The 20,821-nt window shown below is 36.4% G+C and overlaps 1 protein-coding gene across 1 annotated transcript; it reads left to right on the top strand.

Annotated features, from left to right (window-relative positions):
• Positions 1 to 5,409: 5,409 nt before the first annotated feature.
• Positions 5,410 to 9,988, top strand: LOC146480180 (uncharacterized). The gene is made up of 5 exons (XM_085110052.1): positions 5,410 to 5,703; positions 5,805 to 5,951; positions 6,985 to 7,144; positions 8,362 to 8,404; positions 9,119 to 9,988. Exons 1-5 carry the CDS (start codon positions 5,430 to 5,432, stop codon positions 9,764 to 9,766), a joined length of 1,272 nt encoding a protein of 423 aa, XP_084966178.1. The 5' UTR covers positions 5,410 to 5,429; the 3' UTR covers positions 9,767 to 9,988.
• The last annotated feature ends 10,833 nt before the right edge of the window (positions 9,989 to 20,821 follow it).

Here is a 20,821-nt window from a genome sequence, read left to right as displayed (position 1 = left end):
GGTAGCTCCGTTAACGGCGGCGAAGTGAATGTAACTTTTTCTTCGTCGTTCGAAGCCCTCTCAATTCAGGCAATTATGCCAAACTGCCGTCATTGCAAAATTAATTTTGACACCTAAAAGAGACTATTTCTTCGATGATTATAGAATTTTGAAATTTTGCGGTGTTCTTTTAAGTTTCAAGCTCATGTGCAACGAAATCTTCCATACAATATACAATAAAATAAACGCTGACGCGACGCCGGCAGCGTTTATTGTATTAATTTTTAAGTAGTATTGAGAACACAACCTGCTCAGAATAAAATAGTTTCCATTTGAGCTATTGAAAGCGAGAAAGCCTCTAGGCAAGTGACTTCGTAAAGAAAAGTAAGTGAAAATTGTGTTAAGATTAGTTTTTAAGATTTATCTACATGTAAGCTAGGATATGGTCATTACCTTGGACTGTAGATTTACAAGTATAAACTGACAAAACTGAAAAGCGAGGGATAGTATTATGTGAAACTCGCCTTTGTACAGAACAGTAAGTAAAATTTGTGTGAAGATTATTTTTTAAGATTTATTTACATGGAAGCTAGGATTTGGTTATGTTGGACTGTATATTTACAATTACAAACTGACAAAACTAAAAACCGAGGGATAGTATTAGGTGATACTCGCTAATATAGGCAGAAAACTGTATCAGAAACAACAGCTATCACAATCCCATCCCAAAGTGAGATCGGAATAAAAAAAAGAGATTGTTTTTATAAAGGAGCGTAGATATAAGTCTTGTGGTCACTGCTCGAGAAGCAAACAGAGATGTGCCTCGCAGTTGCTACTTTGGCAAAAAGTCTAGTCGTCGCCGAGATTGAACTTTTATCGAACAACTTGAAGACGACTTTGGTCAATCCCGTCACAAGAACTATTGAACAACAGGAGCTATGGGAGAAACTATTCTTGTCATTGCGAGTGCGCCCAAAATAATTTTGACTACTTATCCCGCTAATTGCCAAATTGGAGTTAAGCTTCGGTTCCTGTAGTGTTGTTTCAAACCAGTTAAGGACGCTTAATGGTAGCCTGCGCGCACACGTCTCCTAGTTCCTTTCCTTTCTGTGCGCAGGCTAGCATAGTGCCAAATGAGGATATAGCCTATTTGTCAGTTTTAATATATCCGCGTCGAAAGAATTAAAAAAAAAAGGAGATGAAGTTGTTCTCCCAGAATGCTGTTAAACCATAAAAATACGCTCCTCGAAGTAATAGATTCAACATTGTTTTCATTGAGATTGTGCCATATTCAGGTTACTCATTACGAGGTGCAACATCGCTGGTTATTACTCCAGGATATATATTTTTAATGTTAACTTAGAAACATCGTCATTCGCTGTGACTAAGGGCTGACTTTCGAAACGTCAGCACTTAGGTCTCTTTACAGTGGCCAATTTATCTTTACTTAACAAATATGTTTATAAAACAAACATTCGTTTCTAACAAGGGCACCGTTGTTAGAACTAACTCCATTATACTTTCCAAAGCAGCTGACTTGAGCAAAAAATTGTCAAATCTAGTTTGTAATTGTAATTTTCTAGAATTAAAATTTTTGGAAAAATTATTCGATACGGAATTGGTTTGTATGTTTATACTATATGTATTTTGTGCCATGCTTTTCACGTTTCCAAAATAAATGTTGACTTTTCCGCTGCGAAAAATATCAATACTGCAGATAAACACAATATGAACCAGCAAATTAATTAATCCTTGCTGACAAGGGGAATAATTAGATTTGTCATGGAAAGCAGTCGTAGGTATTTACGTATTAGCGAAATTAAAAGAAACTAAATTGTTGCTTCCGAGCATATTGAAAAATATGACATTCTTTGCAAAACTATACAAGAGCATTTTCCTTAATGTTTTTTCACGATGAAACTTTTGTTTCTATTCCCCACGAACGGACCACCCGGTAGTTTCGTTAGAAACTAACTCCCTTATAAATGAGAATGATGTATTATTCTAGAAAGTGACACAGGCATACTCGGAAAAAAGAAATCCGAGTGCTCTTATAAGGAGTCGACCTTCCGATTACTAGTTCGGATGCTCTACAACTGAGCTACACGAGACTCGTGGGAGCTTAGGCCATTAAACTAGGTTCATGGGACAAATATCCTGCATACGGCTAGGATTTGAATGGTGAACGTGTGGTATTAAACTTTCCAAAGCACCTCATTTGAGGAAAAAATTGTCAAACCTAGTTTAAACTTATAATTTTCTAGAATTAAAATTTTTGGAAAAATATTTGATACGGAATTGGTTTGCATATTTATACTAGATATATTTTTTTTGCCATGCTTTCACATTTTCAAAATAAATGTTGACTTTTCTCCTCGAAATAAAAATTTAGTACTGTAGATAAACACCATATGAATCAGCAAATTAATTAATCCTTGCCGACAAGGGGAATAATTCCATTCTCATGGAAAGCAGTCAAATGTATTTGCATAGTAGTGAAAAGAAACTAAATTGTTGCTTCCGAACATGACATCCCTTGCAAAAACTAGAGAAGAGCACTTTCCTTAGTGTTTTTCCCGATGAAGGAAATTAAGAAGTGACATCGAATTTGATAAAAAAAAAGTAATGAAAGGTAAAAAAACAATTTATAACTTGTCTCAGGGCGGTAAAACAGGTGTTATAGCTTGCCTAACATGAAGAGTGAATAGAATTGACGAATGCCCTTAATAATTCCTTAGTTAACACTGCAATAAACAGGTGGGGGCATCCTGATGAAGGGAGTCATCTTCTATGACTTTTGTGATTTGTACGGACATCAAAACTTGGACTTTTGAAAATAAATTGACAAGCAAGATTTAATGTAGTACTTTTCATCTTAGCTTAAAAAACAATACCCGAAAAACAAAACCCAGAAAAAACCAAGTTCACATTTTTTTTCTAGAATTTAAATTTGATGAACGAAAATGAATTGACTTCAGAATGGTTTTATTCTATATATTTTGTTCCTTATTTTGTATCATGTTTGCCCCATTTCCAAAATGACATTTTATACTAGCAATGCCACCTGCAGGTCAATGCCTTACTAATTTGCAATCTAATTAAACAAATTGCCAGGATGCGCGATATCAGTTCATTTGATAGCCACTACATGGCAGTGAAAGAATTTAAAAGATGCCAAGAAGAAGACAAATTGTAGCTTGGCTCAAACACGCAACGTTTATCTCTTTACCACTAACAATCCAATGCTCCTCGCAAAATGTATGGAAGAGGCTGAAAATGGTAATTGAGAATTGAGAAAAGCTGTTTTTAATAATTAATTAGGCGAATAGCAAATATTTAAACTACATAATCGAGAGATAAACACAGGAATCTTACCAAAGATGAAAACAGGAGTGTATATTGATGGTTTTATATGAGAAAAAATTCTTGAGGACATGTTTAGAGCTACATAGTCAATTTTAGAGCTTCTTTGAACCCGATCACCCTATTGAGTTGTCAGAAATTCAGTTACACGAACAAGTTTTTTTTTAATCTTGCTCAGAGGGCAGAACATTAAAAAAAAATATCGCAGTCGGTTATTTCATCTGCATTTCTCTAACATTAGAACTGAAAATATCTTTTCAGAATGTGAACTAAGTCACTACACCTGAATGACCAGAAAGGTAGACAAATTGACATTGTCCTGGTTTAAAATGTTTTTGGGTGATCTTCCGAAATCTTCGGACTGAATCTCGGAATTCGGTTTGAAGGTGTTTCAAGGGTTGTTAGCATTTCTGCACAACATGAAGATAACCAAAAAACAATAATAAAATCAATACTTATATAATAAACAAACATCTCCTTGACAACCTTACACGTAATAGTTGTTGGTAATAGAAACCACTGGCTATATATAGATAAGCGTACAAGTCGTTCAAGTCCGAATATGAAATATATATATATATAAAAAAAAAAAAAAAATTAACGGAAAGATAAACAGAGATAACGTCGAGTGACCTTGAACTGTGAAAAATGCCTTATATACCTAACGAATAGTCACGCGCTCTATCAAACCATGCATACCTCTCACTGCGAATACCGAACACCCGAACCACAACAGCGTGCATTCCATAACGTGAAAAATTACATTTTTCAGGAGAAAACTGGAATAAGCATCTCACAAATTCGAACAGCTCAAAATTACTAGAGAGTATCCGACTGTTACTTCTTCTCAACATCTTTAGAACTAAAAAAATCGGACTGAGAATACAAAGAAACTGTATATGACAACAGTCACGCTCGGGACATTTTCTGGCCGTAGAATACAGTGGAGCCTCGATTTAACAAACCTCTTTATATACAGCTGTTTCGACAAAGGTTGTCCAAAAAAAGCGTAAAAGCGTACGCGACAATGCCGAAAGGTAGTCTGGGAAATACCCAATTAATTTCAGAATAGAATAGAATAGAATAGAATAGAATAGACTGTTTATTCACAAATACATCGCAGTCATTAGACTGAATTGCGTGTTTTACAGAGAAATATATAAATAGGTAAACGTTAAAACTAATCACAATCATATGTACATGATATCAAAATATAAGTATCTAATGGGATTAAAATATGTATAGTTACTAGCTATTTACTACGCGTTGTTTGTTGCTAGGCATCTTTTGACATTGCATACACAAAGGACTGTCTAAAGCGGTCTGTGCGCGAGCATGGTAGATTGTATGTTCTCTGTTGTCAATAAAAGCTCAGAATCCATAATGTCTCGACCATACAGCGAAGACTTGAGATGACGGGCAATATGGATGCTGAGCTTGTATTGAAATTTATCGGGTATTTCCCAGACTACCTTTCGGCAATGTCGCGTACGCTTTTATGCTTTTTTTTTTTAACAACCTTTGTCGAAACAGCTGTATAAACGCAGTCCTTGGCATAAGAAAACAATATTCTCCAACCCGGCCTTTTAAACTGCCTTGCATAGCAGAATGGTTCGAGTAATTTAAATTCTCAAATGCGACAAAAACAGATAGAAGTAAATAATAAATAAACATTTTCAAACATTAAAAATGGAAACTACTTTGTAAAAACGACAATGGGAGAAGAAATTAGTTAAAATTTGATGGTTTCGATATCCTACTGAAGAAAATTAAGGCGCGGGTCTTTCGTTATTAACTACAAATAGCAAGAGTGTGGTCTATCGTCTGAAGATTAAGCCATAGCATCGTAAGACTTTATAAGCGCAAAATGCTTGCAAATGTCAACATATTGAAATACATAACTTACGTAAATTAGGTCAGTGACCTGTTACGGCTGCAAAATTCAAGAGGCCCATGTTTTAATTTCCTTGAGTACAATATCAACTTTCTGTTTTCAGGTTCCCGAGACGGTCTACGTAACCGTTTCTAGTAACACAGCGGCCATGAGGCGTGTCTTCACCTTTTCATTTCTTCTTGTATTCGGACAAATGTTCTTCATAGCAGAGACTCAGCAATGCTCTGCCAGTGGACCCGAGCAGTCCATCAGCGGATGGATGTTACAGCGACACATCTACAAGGAGATGAAGGCCGATCTAGGTCTTCACTGCCTGTTAGTCTGTCGTACAGATGATCGATGCCAAAGTTTCAACTTTGTGATGTCTCTTCCCATGTGTGAGTTTAGTAATCGGACCAAGGAGGCCAGACCGGAGGATTTCATCCCTGACCCAGACAGATATTATTTCAGACGAGACATTAACAGAGGTAAAATGAATGTAATTATCAAGAGATCCTCTCTTGTAATTATTCATGGAAAATGTACGAAACATAGATATGAGATTAAACCTTTTTTGTTTTAATTCCAGTCCCCCTCGGCTCCATCCCTAAGCTGGCAGCGGAATCATGCAAAGAAATAAAGGCGAGTGAAGGACAAGCGGTCAGCGGCAAATATTGGCTGTCAACCATAAAACCAAACATGGCAGTACTTGCGTACTGCGACATGAAGACAGAAGGTGAGTTAACTTCACTTGGGTTTAGTAATAAGAAAAATAAAAAACAAATCAACCTCTTTTTGTAGCCAACGCTCTTTTAACCTCCGCTATAGTAATGATGATGATGATGATCATCGCCACCTTCAGGCCGTCATCGTTACTGTCGTCGTCGGCATCATCATTATCATCATCATCATCATCATCATCATCATCATCACCATCACCATCATCATCACCACCATCATCTCTATCATGATCATTGTCATTATCGTTATTTTCATCACCCCCTTCCTATTTGTCACACTCATGTATTTTTTCGATGTATTAAGCCTCTTGATACTCCGCGAAAACGATAGAGCAACTACTTTTAGTGAAAAAAAAAAAAAAAAAAACAGCAAAGCAATAGGAAAATACTCACCAAAGCGACGGGAAACGCAGCGTTTCACTGGTCAGCGATATTGTTATAAAGCAATCCTGAAATTGTCGCAAAAGCCGGAAAATCCATCCTACGGCTCAAGTCGAATCCCTAATCTGTATTTCGAACATCGTTTTCGACCTGAAAATTAAAGTTCCACAGAAATTAAAGCTTGAACAATCTGCAAACTGCGGGGAAATAAAAGAGTTGATTTAGACATATGACTGAATTTCGATCAGTAAATCGAGACAGCATTACAGTATATTTCCTTCCAGAGATACTCCTATGTATGGCAATCTCGACGTATTACCAGAAAGTAAACCAATAGGTCATTTTCACGATGGCGTCATTTGACTACAACTACCAGAATTCATTTCGTTTTCTTTTTCAAATTCAAATTTTGTAATCCCAGTGGAGAGCAAAGAACAATAGCTCTAATTAGAATGAGAAAACAAAAAAAACTGAAGGATTCTGGTAGTTGTAGTCAAATGACGCCATAGTGAAAATGCCCTATTAGTACCGAAGTATATTTCTTCTTGTTAATATTGTTATTTTACTGAAACCCCACAAGTTCTCTGAAGCTGATTGCTTTATTATGGTTTGCGTTCGACCTGAGCCAAAGTTTTATTTTTGTTTTAGATGTTGATGAATGCACCGCTTCTTTCCCCGTTTGTCATGTGAATGCTACATGCAACAATACCATTGGTTCCTATAACTGTACTTGTAAGCAGGGATACTCTGGAGATGGAAAGACTTGCAGCCCAGTAGGAGGTGAGGCTGCCAAAGTGATAAGCAAGGTGCACTTTCATAGGTTTGGCAAGATGCAAAGTATTTGTAAAGAGAACAGTGAGCCAATAAGAATGCGCTGCAATAACGTGTGACTGGGAAGGTGCTTGAGGGTAATCTTTAATGAGGAATGCCAACGTCACAAAAGTGGTTTACAGAAGGATTACCAAGAACAAATAAAAACCTAATCATAGAAACAAGAAATGAAAAAATATATCCACAAAAGTTAAAAGTAGAACTAAAAGGATCATAAAATGGTTTTTGACAGTCCACGTTCAAGTCACGATTGGTTTGGGTTTTAAATTTGTTTTACAATTGTTTGAGAAGTGGCACGCGTTTTGCTAACAAACCATAGGGCGTAATATAGCAAAGCCAAAGAAAACTCGGAATTACTTTCAATTGCACTATAAGCGATAAGTATATACGTCTATGTTATTCAGCTTCCGGGAGGTCCGTATTAGGAAAAACTGTGCCCGAGGTCTTGAGTACGCGGCCCAGGGCCGTTATCAAAACGGAGGGCGCAGTTTTTCTCAATACTACAGGCGAATAACATATATTTTGTTCCCGCAAGAACACAAGGTCCAGGTCTTGCGGGCAATATCGCAGCGCAGTACGCAGCGTGACAGAACACGTGTTGGATCTCCAGGAAGATATTAAGAAACTGATCCTTTTTTTTCTCAAGAACTCCTTTCCTTAATGGGTGTTCGATGGGGAGATCAACTATTACCTTAGTAAGATAATTGATCTTAGAGGCACTGTATAACTTTCTGACGGGGCCCACACTGCATTTTTAATAACCCCCCCCCCCCCCCCCCACATATGAAAGTTTTGAGTTAGATGATATTGCACTAGTGTCAACATCAACTTAGCAATTTAGTCTTTAAAGCTGCGCAATCTTTTTAATGTAATGGACTCTGTACCACATCATTACCGTTAGTTGTTAGTTAGTTAGTTAGTTAGTTGGTTAGTTAGTTAGTTAGTTAGTTACACGTTGGAATAGTCATGAAATAATTTCATGTCTGAGATATATAACTGCAGGTTACTGCACTCAGTGTGACTGACGATGGTATTTGATCATCCTCAAAACATGTTTTGCAAACTAAAAAGAGTCATTTTCTGTTTACAATTTATTATCAGCCTGTTGCTTTCTCGACCTTTTCCAGGATCCTCGAATGATCATTTAGTATTCACATCTTGTGATGAAATAGCAAGGAACACTTCAGGACCAAGTGACGGAAGTTATATGATATCGGCAGCTTCTCTTGCATTTCAAGTACGTTATATTTCAATAACAGTAATTATACTTGGATGTTGTATTTGTCAATATTCATTGTGAGGTTCACATTGGAGGGTTAACGTTGTTGCGTCTTTAATGGTGCTTTAATTTAGGTATTTATAACTTGTTTGTTACTTTACACAGGGGTTAATGATATTATAGCTTATTATTTCTCGTATCTTAATCCTATCTAGTCCGGGAGCGGGGGTGGATTCTGCCAGCAGCGACTTTGAGACTAAATAATTTTTTTTAACATATTTGAGCAAATGCCATAAAACTTCAGGACTTTGCAAAATCAATAAAGGAAAATTTGATGCTGTCGGTAAGTGTTCATTGACTTTGGTTTACGTAACAAAGTAACCAATTTCGGAAAATCGCATTTTAAACAAAAGAAAAATCACTTTTCTTGTTGTAACTTTCAGTTTCTTAGCTCACATCGGTGTTCCTTTATTGGCTTTGATTACTTTTCGTCCAATTTCGGCGCTCTCCTGAAGTTTTGGGAGAAATCCAGAAATCCAAGATGGATTCAGAATTCAGTTTGCAAGTAAAAAGTGCGAACATTACTTACTTGTTTATCTTGTATTATCTAGCGGAGTGAAAAGACATGGTTTCTTTCTGTCCGCGTCGAAAGCTAAAGTTCGGGGAAAATGTGTACGCGTCATAATCTCGGATTGTAGCGCTAAATTGGGTTTGTTACACCTCTTTCATTAGGCTTATTGTGACATGACTTCTGCTGGCCAAGGTTGGACTCTCGTCGCTCGTTTCTCAAATAATGATACCAAAAACTGGATGGAAGACAGTGGGGCATGGTGGTATGACAAGAATGTTGCTGTTGGAGGAACAACTGATCCACGGGACAACACTGACATGATCTCGCCAGCATTCTGGCTGGTCAGTGGCAAAGAACTGAAAATCACACGCAGTGATGACTATCAGCATACTGCGCTGTTGCAGACCATTGGTGACTGTCTGGGTGGGACGACATTCAGAACGAAAATCACAAGTTATGGTGACTTCAGGAATGGTACCGTTTGGGCCACTAACAAGTGCCTGGGAAGTTGCTATGTTCAATATGGAGGTCAATACCAAACAACACAGGGTTTTAAACAGGCTGCCTGCAGTGGGGGCATGCAAAGTAACAACAGGATCAGCTTCTGGTGTGACTGGGATGCGGGTGATGGAGCGGTGATGATGATTGGTGGAGGAGGCTCTAATTGTTCACGTGCAGATCATGGGATAGGAATAACAGAAGCTGAAAAGGCGTCTTTCAAGGAAACTGGGCAAGGTGAACATGATTTTGGTGACGAGGCTAGAACCCCTGCTTCCAACAGCTACTCTTTAAACTTGTGGGTACGGTAATTGCTTGAAAGTCCATTTTCTTTCAGAAAATCCCTGACGCCATAAAGGTGTAAGTCACTGGTATCATAAATTACCGGATTTATCAACGTCTTAATATTATTTTGTGAGGTATACAACAACAAAAATCTGTTTGTACTCATGCTTTAGTCACAGTAATTTTGTTTACAAGGAAAATAAGTAAATTCAAGCTAGAGTTGCTACTGTCTACCTGAAATAACCATGTGGGCCAGCGCAGACAGGCAGACACATTTTCCTTATTAAAGACCCTATGCAATGACCGACATTTTGACATTCTTTTGTTTGCATTCAAATTAGCCCTACTAAATAAACCCTGTTCTTGAGTCCAAATATCAAAAAGATATTTTATCTTGAACGAGGCTAGTAGGGCTAATTTGAATGCAGACTAAAGAATGTTAAAATGTCAGTCATTTTTGCATAAGGTCTATTAAGGTCTATTAAATACAATTAGAGGGCGGCAAGATGGCTCATTAACTTGAACACTGTATATGTATCTGTATATATCTTCATGTCTGTTTTCCTTGCATATTGTAGCTTTTAAGATAGTTTGATAGTTTTAAATTAATATATTATGTAAAGCGGTTTTCGATGCCTTCAGAAAAGGCGCTATATATACTATACATTATTATTATATCTCTATCTCTAAAGAAAATGCCGCTGGAAAGCTTGCAGTGTAAATCTAACATTTTGCAAACAGGTTAATCTAAGTTTTGTCAAAGTCACATACTTGCACTGTCGAAGAGAAATTGAAAGGCATGAAGATCTTATCGCGAAAAGTTACCTTTGATAGTTTATTGAAACTGTTCGAAAAGACATATATATATATATATATATATATATATATATATTCGAATTAAGTTGTGAAGAAAAACTAGCACTGTCTTTAGCGTAAGGTCACCTGAAAAGCTAATCCCTTTAGGAGGAGCAAAAAGGTCGCTAAATATGTGAAAAAAGGCCGGATAGCATTTTCGGAGAGCCATCAATAGCTAGTAAATTCGAGGAAAAAGATTACGTTCGTTAAAATTGTCGGCAACCTAAAATTTTCAGCTAAAGGATTTGAACAGATCAAACTGTTTTAGTTTGGGGGGGGGGGGGGGGGTGCAGGAAGAGACCACCATCCTTTTTAGGTTTTGTGGGGACCTGTTGAGGTATAGTAGTTTTGACCACTTCCCTAACCATTATGATGAAAGTATGTATTATGTGAAATGAAAATTATTTTATATGTTTTAAGCCTAGTGATTAAATGATAGATGTATTTTTCAGTCAGTCATGCAGGCGTATTGGGCTTTAAGCCTTGACCTGTTAAATAGCCTACCTCCCACGAGTTCCCACTAGTTCAGTGGTAGAGCTTCCGAACTAGTAATCAGAGGGACTTAGGTTCGACTCATGTTGGGAGAACTGGGATTTTTTTTCCGAGTATGCCTGTGTCACTGTCTGAAAAATTCATCTATCAACTAATACGTCATCTACAATTCGTTATATTTCTCCTGGTACACCAGAAATTAAGTTAATGCAAGGAAAATGGTCAACCAAGGACTATTAAAGACTTAGAGCATTCAAATGCACCAACTTATACGAGAATCTTTGCTGACACCATCGTTTACATTTTCCCTCATTAGCATGTATCAAAAAATAAGCTATGAACAAATGGACTACACAAGGTCGAAGAGCATGTCAATTTTGGTAGTCAGGTTAACACTGGTGAGATAGTTTGAGCCATAGTTAATTGAGGGACTAGTTATGAAACCTTGCCATGACAAAAATGGTGCGGAAATTATTGCTAGAAGGGCTGTGAACGTGTACAATCCTTTGTTTTAACGTTCCACTACAGTTGAATACCTTAACAGGAAAGTTTCTATTGGACAGTTTCTCCAAAACATCGATTATCTATTGTGGTCTGTGCACGGTCAAGGTCAAAACTCAGTGCTAACAAAAACATACAACAAGGGCCGAAGTTTGTCTGGCTTCATAATCATTGCCTTTTATTAACTAAACATTAAATTTACGAAGAATATATGGCTGGGTGGAAAAGTTGCCAACAAGCCATATATTCTTTGTAAAATCTTTTGATTTTCGTTCACATACCGCGCCTATATTTTCAGAAAGTACTAAGTTTGTTACGCTCTTTCAATTTGTGGAGACCACTTATTATAGCCAGCTTTGTCACTTATGCTAATGTTACAAATGAGGCTTAGCATGTATACAAAGACCCGCCTATTAAACTATAGATAGCATTGTCTTTACTGTTTACATTAATTATTACTATTAATTTTTCATCCAGTGTGGGGGCGTGATCATAATCTTCCTCATCCTCGAGTGCTGCAAGCAAATCAGAGTTCGTCTTGCCGCATTTCAATTTTTCGGTTGCTAAGTGCCACTATTTACACCGAGCAACTTACTAAAGAAAGGATGTATCTGTTTCAAGCAGCGCTCAGGCAGATTCTGTGTCCTCCGCTCTGGATAAGGTTAATTTATGCAATACACTGCATATTTTGAAGAAACTAATCAAGTGTAGTATTGTATTAGGCTTGATACAAATTGAGAGAATAAAATAAAATAAGCATCCTTTTGAACTTACTTGCTTACTTACAATTATTAATAGAGGTTTTAACAGAGCGGGGTCAGTAGACATGAGCCCTTCACTGGATCCTGATAACCTGCAGCTGCGTTGTTTTTTAGGGCTGGGAACATTATTCCGTTGTTCGTTATTTTGCCCTCTCGACCAACCATCTAAGACGTTGAAAATGTTGCAGGTCGCCCCAGTGGGGTGGCTTGTATTATACCCTATCCCTAGCCTGGAGGTCCTGCACTTTCCTTTATCGGCCCTCTGTATGGACCTCCACCAACCCAGCATGTCTGAATATACTTGTGACCTAAACAGCAGACCAAGGGATTCTAACAAAAAAAAAAACATAAAATAACATAAAATAAAATAAAATAAAATAAAATAAAATAAAATAAAATAAAATAAAATAAAATAAAATAAAATAAAATAAAATAAAATAAAATAAAATTAAATAAAATAAAATAAAATAAAAATAATAGGAGGATCGTCAGAAATTAAAACAAAGCAAGCAAGCAAACAGAAAAAACACACCAAAACACAACACAAAACAATCACCCTAAAGGGGACGAGAATCTTGTTTTTTTTTTTTTGTTTTTTTTTTTGCTCAAATTCATTTATTACTTTAATTATGGCTCGGTGCCCTAAAGGTTATCGTCACCAGTCTAATAAGCTGCGACCATTTTGAGATTTTTTACACCGTAAGCGGTAGCAATGCACAAATATTATAAACCCATCCTTCCACTAAATGGTACAGCGACCAGCCCTGTCAGTTTTTTTTAGGGAGACCACCAAGGGTGGGGTGCCAGTGGCATAACTAATGGCATAATTAAGACACAATTCAATATTACTAATACACGTTGGTTTGACAAATTAAAGCTGGTAAGATCTGCTTTTCCCGCTTAGTCATAAACGGCGCAAAAATTTCTCAGGTCATGTCAAGTTACGCAGTTGTATCGTATGCGCAGCAACAAAGGAATACACTGTGCTTAAAGTCACCAAATTGTTTGCTTGCGTGGTGAGTTAGAGAAACGAGAGTCAGGAAATAATCTATAATCAGAAGCCATAACTTGATGCCATGATATTATCCAAAGAAAATAAATTGCATCATGCTGTCGCATGATCAGTTTTTCCCTAAACGGAAACTCAGCTGACATACAAGATCTAACCGACTGATTTCCGACTCCCATCGGTCCAATGAAAGAATCTTGAAGACTCCGAAAGTTGTCACGTTGGCTCAGCGTTATCAGAGTAAAGGTTAAGGTTAAGAATTTTTAAACAAAAATACTGGGTTACACTACTGCACGAGACTGACTTAAAGTAGAGGAGGTAGCGAGTATAGTGTCTTAAATTGGCTGTTGACACATTGCCGAATTAACAAGTCACCCCTGATACTGCTACAGTATTTCACTGAATAACCATGGAAATTAAGTTTTTATAAGAACTGGAATAGAAACTGGAATGGATTCAAATTTTGGTTAATGAGGAACAAGGACGAAACCCATCTGACAGAGGATGGAAACGATTTGTATTTTAACTTATTTGTTGATAGCGACGAGACGATAATGTTAATTTTGTCACTTATTTTGCCTCAGGAAAATTGCTTTGTTGTGATCTTCAGTTTGCCTGAATGCAACGCTTATATTTAGCTAACAGAGAGGAACATCTCTAACTCCTTAAAGAATGTAAAAATTAAAAAAATACGAAGCCAATACAATAGACACAAAGTAAAAAAAAAAAAGATAAAATAAATAAAACAAAGGGGATATCAATCAGAAACACCCACAAAGAAAACCATTATGCTAAAATTAATATTCTATTGATCTACTTTTACTGATCATTACAGCATATTATTTGCATTTCAACTTTACTGAGGATTTTTAAGACTCTTCTTAAAGAATTTCGGCCCCGGACTATTTATGGATCCTCTTGTAAAACTTCTGATCGAACTCTGACCGGATTGTGAACCCCATGACATAACTCCACCTGACTAAACTGTGGAGCTCTCTTCAAAACAATTCCAAAATGTCACTTCTGTCAGTGATGACAACACTAAATAATTATTTAGGAAAACAATTTGAATGAGATATTCTGACGTTTTTTAAGTGTCAGTATAGATTTTCAGTTTTTCTGTTGATGTGAATAGAAGGGCATTGGGTTTATTTTAAACCTGTCAATAGAAACTGAATAAAATATATTTTTTTTGTTAACAAAGCAAAATTATTGTTAACAAAGCAAAATTATGCCCTCATAGGATAAATTGCCCGTAACTATTGGAAACTGTGTTCGCGTTAAAGAACGCCTTCCTGCCTATTTTTTTATCAACTGAAATCCCGAGCAGGTGGTTGCAGTTTCGTGAAATCCTCGGAGGGCATTGCGATGAATTCCGACTCTGTTTATCCAATGAAGAGGATCTCTGAGACGCCGGAAGTTGACATGTCATCTCAGCATTAGTAAATGAAAGTTAAGGGCTTTGCTCCCAGTTTAAGCTTACTTGAGGTAGGCAAGTATAGTGTCTTAAATTGGCTGTTGACACATTGCCGAATTAACGAGTCACCCCTGATACTTCGGCTATAATATTTAAGTGAATAGCCTTACAAATTAAATTTTTGTAAGAACTGTAATAACTTTGATTCAAGACAAAGGCAATATTAATTAGAAACACGTCACCCAAAAAGAAAACCATTATGCTAACATTAGTATTCTATTGAGTTAAGTTTACTGACGATTAGAGCATACTATTTGCAATTTCAAGTTTAGTGAGAATTTTTAAGAATCTTCTTAAAGAATTCCCAGACTATTTATGGATCCTCTCGTAAGAACATGTGACCGAACTCCGACCGGATTGTGAACCCTATGACATAACTCTACCTAAAGTGACTGATCTGTGGAGCTCCGTTTTAAAAAAAAAATATTGCTTCTGTCAGTGGTAACAACACTTAATAATTATTTAAGAAAACAATTTGAATAAGATATTGACGTGTTCAGTCCGTATAGATTCTCGGTTTTTCTGTTGATGTGAATAGAAGGGCATTGGATTTATTTCAAACCTGTAAATAGAAACTGAATAAAGTATAATTTCTTGCTAACAAAGCAAAATTATGCCCTCATAGGATAAATTGCCCGTAACTATTGGAAACTATGTTCGCGTTAAAGAAGTCCTTCCTGCCTTTTTTTTTTTTTTTTTTAACTGAAATCCCGAACAAATGGGTGCGGTTTCGTGAAATCCTCGGAAAGCTTTCCGATGAATTCCGACTCTCTTTGTCCAATTAAAAAGGTCTCGGAGACACCGGACGTTGACATATCATATCATCTCAGCATTAGTAAAATGAAAGTTAAGGCCTTTTTTCCCATTACTTAAGCACACGAATGCACGGGATTGACTGACCATTGAGGCAAGAAACTCGACTTAAAGACTTGAGGTAGGCGGTGGCTATTCTCTCTATTAAAGGATAAAGTAGCGTCTCCTTTGTCGGTGGTTCCCAAGATAACTCAATAGACCGACTTGTTGCCGGTTAAATTAAACCCCGTACATGTGCCATTTGAAATCATGAGAAGGGTAATGACTTGCTTTGCCTGCTAACACATAGCCGAATTTTATTTCATAACAACGTTTCTTTTACCTCTAATATTGGCTCAGGAAAATTTTCAGTCTTAAATAATGCAACGCTTATATCTGATAAACAGAGAGAAGAGCCGCAAATTCTCAAAGTAAATATAAAATAGAAAGGCAGCACCAAAAATTAGAAATTAAAAAGTTGTCTATATCAATAAGTGACACACAAAAGAAAAAAGTATATATGCTAAAATAAACATTTTGTTGAGCTGGGCATACTAATGTATATTTCTTATTTCCCAAGAGTAATGTGCAGTTTTCTTGAGCTATACCAAGCGTACGAAAATGTAAAAGGCCGTATCCACAATTCGTCATAATAAAGATTTAGGAACGTTCCCTGACTAAAAAAATACTATTACTTCTACTAATAATAATACGACCTTTGGACCGTGTCTCAACTACAGTCATCTACAGGGAAAGATGATTAAAAGACGCAGAGAAAAAAAAAATTACAATACAGAAATACAAATGAATAATACAATAGCAAAAAATTTAGCTAAATGAGCTACGAAATCTCTGAAAAATGCGTGGCTACCTCCAATTTTCTTTTCGGAGTCTAATAGCTCTTGCTAAGATCTTCTTTCCCCCCGTATCCATAAATCGCGCAAAGATACCTTCGTATCAGCAGGAACCATCCTTAAGAAACTGGAGTTTCTCGGGTCATGTCAAGATACACAGATACACAGTACTGAACGTATGCGCAGTAACAAAAAGATACAGCGTCCTTTAAGACAGCAAATCGTTTTGTTGCGTCCTGAGTTAGAGAAACTAAAGCCAAGAAAGAATTTATTAGTACGAACCATAGCTTGTTGTCATGCTATTATCCGAACAAAATAAATAGCTTCATGCTGTCGCACGATCAGTCGTTCCCTATAAACGTTGGAAACTATGCTCACATACAAGATCTATCCGATTGATTTCCGACTACCATGAGTCCAATGAAAGAATTTCGAAGAATCCGAAAGTTGTCACGTCGGCTCAGCGTTATCAGAGTAAAGATTATGATTAAAAAGTTTTTAAACAAAAATACTGGATCACGCCACATAAACAGCACGAAAGAAACTGACAGTTAAGACGAAAGACGGTTGGTTTAAGCTTATTTGAGGTAGGCGAGTATAGTGTCTTAAATTGAATTTGCTGTTGACACATACATTTCATAACAACAGCGTAATAACGTTTCTTCTACCTCTAATATTGGCTCAGGAAAATTTACAAAAATATAATGCAACGCTTATACAATAATAGACAGAAGAGCCACAAATTCTCAAAGTAAATATAAAATAGCAAGGCAGCACCAAAAATTAGAAAATAAAAAGTTGTCTATATCAATAAGTGACATACAAAAAGAAAAAAGTATATATGCTAAAATAAACATTTTGTTGAGCTGTCAATACTAATGTAATATTCCTTATTTTCCAAGAATAATGTGCTTTTCTCGAAACTCTTCCTGGGCTATCCCAAGCGTACGAAAATTTAAAAGCGTCGTATCTACAATCCGTCATAATTGTGATTTAAGAACGTTCCCTGACTAAACAAATACTATTACTATTAATAATAATAATAATACGACCTTTGGACCGTGTCTAAACTACAGTCATCTATACGGAAAGATAATAAAAAAGCAGAGAAAAAGGTTAAAATACAGAAGTACAAATGAAAGATACAATAGCAAAAAAATTAGCTAAATGAGCGACGAAATCTCTGAAAAAAATGCGTGGTTACCGCCAATTTTCTTTTCGGAGTCCGATACCTCTTGCTTAGATCTTCTTTCCCCACAAATCCACAAATCGTGCAAAGATACCTTCGTATTAGCAGGTACCATTCTTCAGTAAGAAACTGGAGTTTCTCGAGCAATCCCAAGATACACAGTATTGAACGTATGCGCAGTAACAAATAGATGCACTGTCCTTGAAGTAACCAAATCGTTTGCTTGCGTGGTGAGTTAAAAAAAACCAAAGTCAAGAAATAATCTATAATCACGAGCAGCTATCGCTCGTTGTCATGCTATTATCCGACGAAACACACAGTTCCTCAGTTCCTCGTGCTATCATACGATCAGCCTTTTCCAATAACAATGGAAATCACGCTGAGATACTAGATCTATCCGATTGATTTGCGACTCCCATCAGTCCAATGAAAGAATCTCGAAGACTCCGAAAGTTGTCACGTCAATTTTTTTCAGCGTTATCAGAGCAAAGGTTATGGTTAAGAATCTTTTATACAAAAATATTACATCACGCCACATAAACAGCACGAGAGAGACTGACAGTTAAGACGAAAGAAGCTCGGTTTAAGCTTACTTGAGGTAGGCAAGTATGGTGTCTTAAAATAGCTGTTGACACATAGCCGAATTAACGAGTCACCCCTGAAACTGCCATATATTTAAGTGAATAACCTTGGAAATTAAATTTTTGTAAGAACTGGAATAACTTTAATTCAAATTTTTGTTATTTTGGAACAAGGACGGCACCCATCTCACAGAGGATGCAAATGATTTGTATTTTACCTTTTTTTGATAGCGACACATTAATGTTAATTTTGTCACTAATTTTTTTCCTCAGGAAAATTGGCTTGTTGTGATCTTCAGTTTGACCTAATGCAACGCTTATATTTGGCTTACAGAGAGGAAAATCCCCAAATCCCCAAATATATATATAAGAAATTCCGAAGCCAATGGACGAAAATTAAAAAACAAAAAAAGAAAAGCGACATCAATTAGGAACACCCAAAGGGAAAACATACGAAAATCAATATTCTATTGAGCTGGGTTTACTGACCATTATAGCATATCATTTGCATTTTCAAGTATAGTGGGAATTTTTAAGACTATTCGTGAAGAAATCCCCGGACTATTTATCGATCCTCCTGCAAGAACATACGAACTAACTTTGACCAGATTGTGAACTCTATGAGATAACTCCACCTGATCTGTGGAGCTCTATTAAAAAAAATTCAAAAAATTTACCTCTGTGGTAATTTTAACAGCACGAAATGATTATCTAGGCGAAAACAATTGGAATGATATTTTTAAGGGTGTAGTCTATATGTATAGTTTCTGTTTTGCTTTTTTTTTGGTGTTATGAATAGAAGGGTGTTGGGTTTTTTTATGTGCGAATAGAAACTAAATAAAGTACAATTTTATGTTAACAAATAAAAATATGCCCTCATATGATTGATTGACAGTAACTATTGGAAACTATGCTTACACACAAAAATGTCTTCCTGTTTTCTTCCTTTTCTTTTTTAACTGAAATCCCGAGGAAGTGGGCGCGGTGTCGTTAAATCCTCGGAGAGCTATCCGATGAAGTCCGACTCTATTTGTCCAATGAAAAGAATCTCGAAGACACCAAAAGTTGTGATGTCATGTTAGCATTAGTAAAAGGAAGTTTAGCGGCTTTCTTTCCATTACTGAAAAACACCAAAGCGCGGGACTTACTGACCGTAGCCCTAAAGAAACTCGGCTTAATCTTAGAGTTAAGGTAAGCGAGGCCCTATTCTCTCATCATATTATAACTTAAAGTGACGTCTCTTTTCGTCGGGTGTCACAATGTAACTAAAATGGGCTAACTTGCTGCTGGTTTTAAAGAAGTCGTATATGTGCGATTTTAAATCATGAGAAGGATAATTTCTTATCATAGCCGAATTCTATTTCAAAATCTTAAGTTTAAAATAATGCAACGCTTATATTTGGTAAACAAAGAGAAGTGCCTCAAATCCTCAAAGAAAGAAAAAATAGAGAGCCAACAACAAAAAAATAGAAACGAAAAACATTGTCTGCAGAAATTAAGGAAACCGAAAAGAAAAACATGTATATGCTAAAATTAACATTTTATTGAGCTGCGCATACTAATATGCACTCTTGCATTTCCAAATACACTGTGCAGTATTTAGGACTCTTCTTGCTTGCCTAGCTGCGGGTTTAACAAAACTCGCATTTGTGCCATTTTAAATCATGAGTAGGATAATGTCTTACTATTTAATAATGACAACGAAATAACGTTACGTATACCACAGATGTTTCTCAGAAAAACCTTCGGTTTTAAACAATGCAACGTTTATGTTTGGTAAACAGAGAGAAGAGCCCCAAACAAAGAAGAAAATTAAATAGCAGGCCCACTCTAAAAATTAGAGACGCCCAATAGAAAAAACTATATATGCTAAAATTAACATTTTTTTGAGCTGCGAATACGAATGTGTTCTTTTGCATTCCCGAGTGTAATGTGCAGTTTTCAAAACTCTTCCTGGGCTATCCCAGGCGTACGAAAATATTAAAAGGTTGTATCAACGATTCTTCAAAATTACGATTTAAGAACTTCCCCTAAATTAAAAATGTGAGCTTTCGACCGTATCTGAACTGCAGTCATCTACAGCGTAATTATGATTGAAAAATGCAGAGAACAAAAGTTAAAATACAGAAGTACAAATGATTAATGAAATAGTACAAAAATTAAGTTAATGTGTTACGAATTGATGTTAAGAAAAACACTGCAGTTCGTGTTGAAAAGTGTTGCACACCAACGCGTCAACAGTTAGAAAACACACCGAAACGAATCCAGCATTCGGTACACGTAACTTTTATTCAAAGGCAGAGAGAGAGTGAACAATGCGCATTCGCTTATGTAACGTGGCAGAACATTCTAGAATCACAATCTGCCAAAAACTGGTTTAACCGGTAAATTTCCCGCCTTACGAACATCACAGTTGGCTCAAAATAGCTTCTGGAAACTTCTGGAAACCTATACAGTTTATGAATCCGTAAATAGTCTCTAAACAGTCTTTAAATCCAATGAGGACATTTTGCTAAGAGTGCACATGTATTTCCAACAGTTCGGGTAGTAGAAAGATTGTTGAATTTAAT

The sequence above is a fragment of the Pavona decussata genome, unplaced genomic scaffold, assembly GCF_977016875.1.
Source record: "Pavona decussata unplaced genomic scaffold, jaPavDecu1.1 SCAFFOLD_55, whole genome shotgun sequence".
Classification (NCBI taxonomy): domain Eukaryota; kingdom Metazoa; phylum Cnidaria; class Anthozoa; order Scleractinia; family Agariciidae; genus Pavona; species Pavona decussata.
Note: the sequence above shows the minus strand (reverse complement) of the source record. Positions and strands in the feature narration are given on the sequence as shown.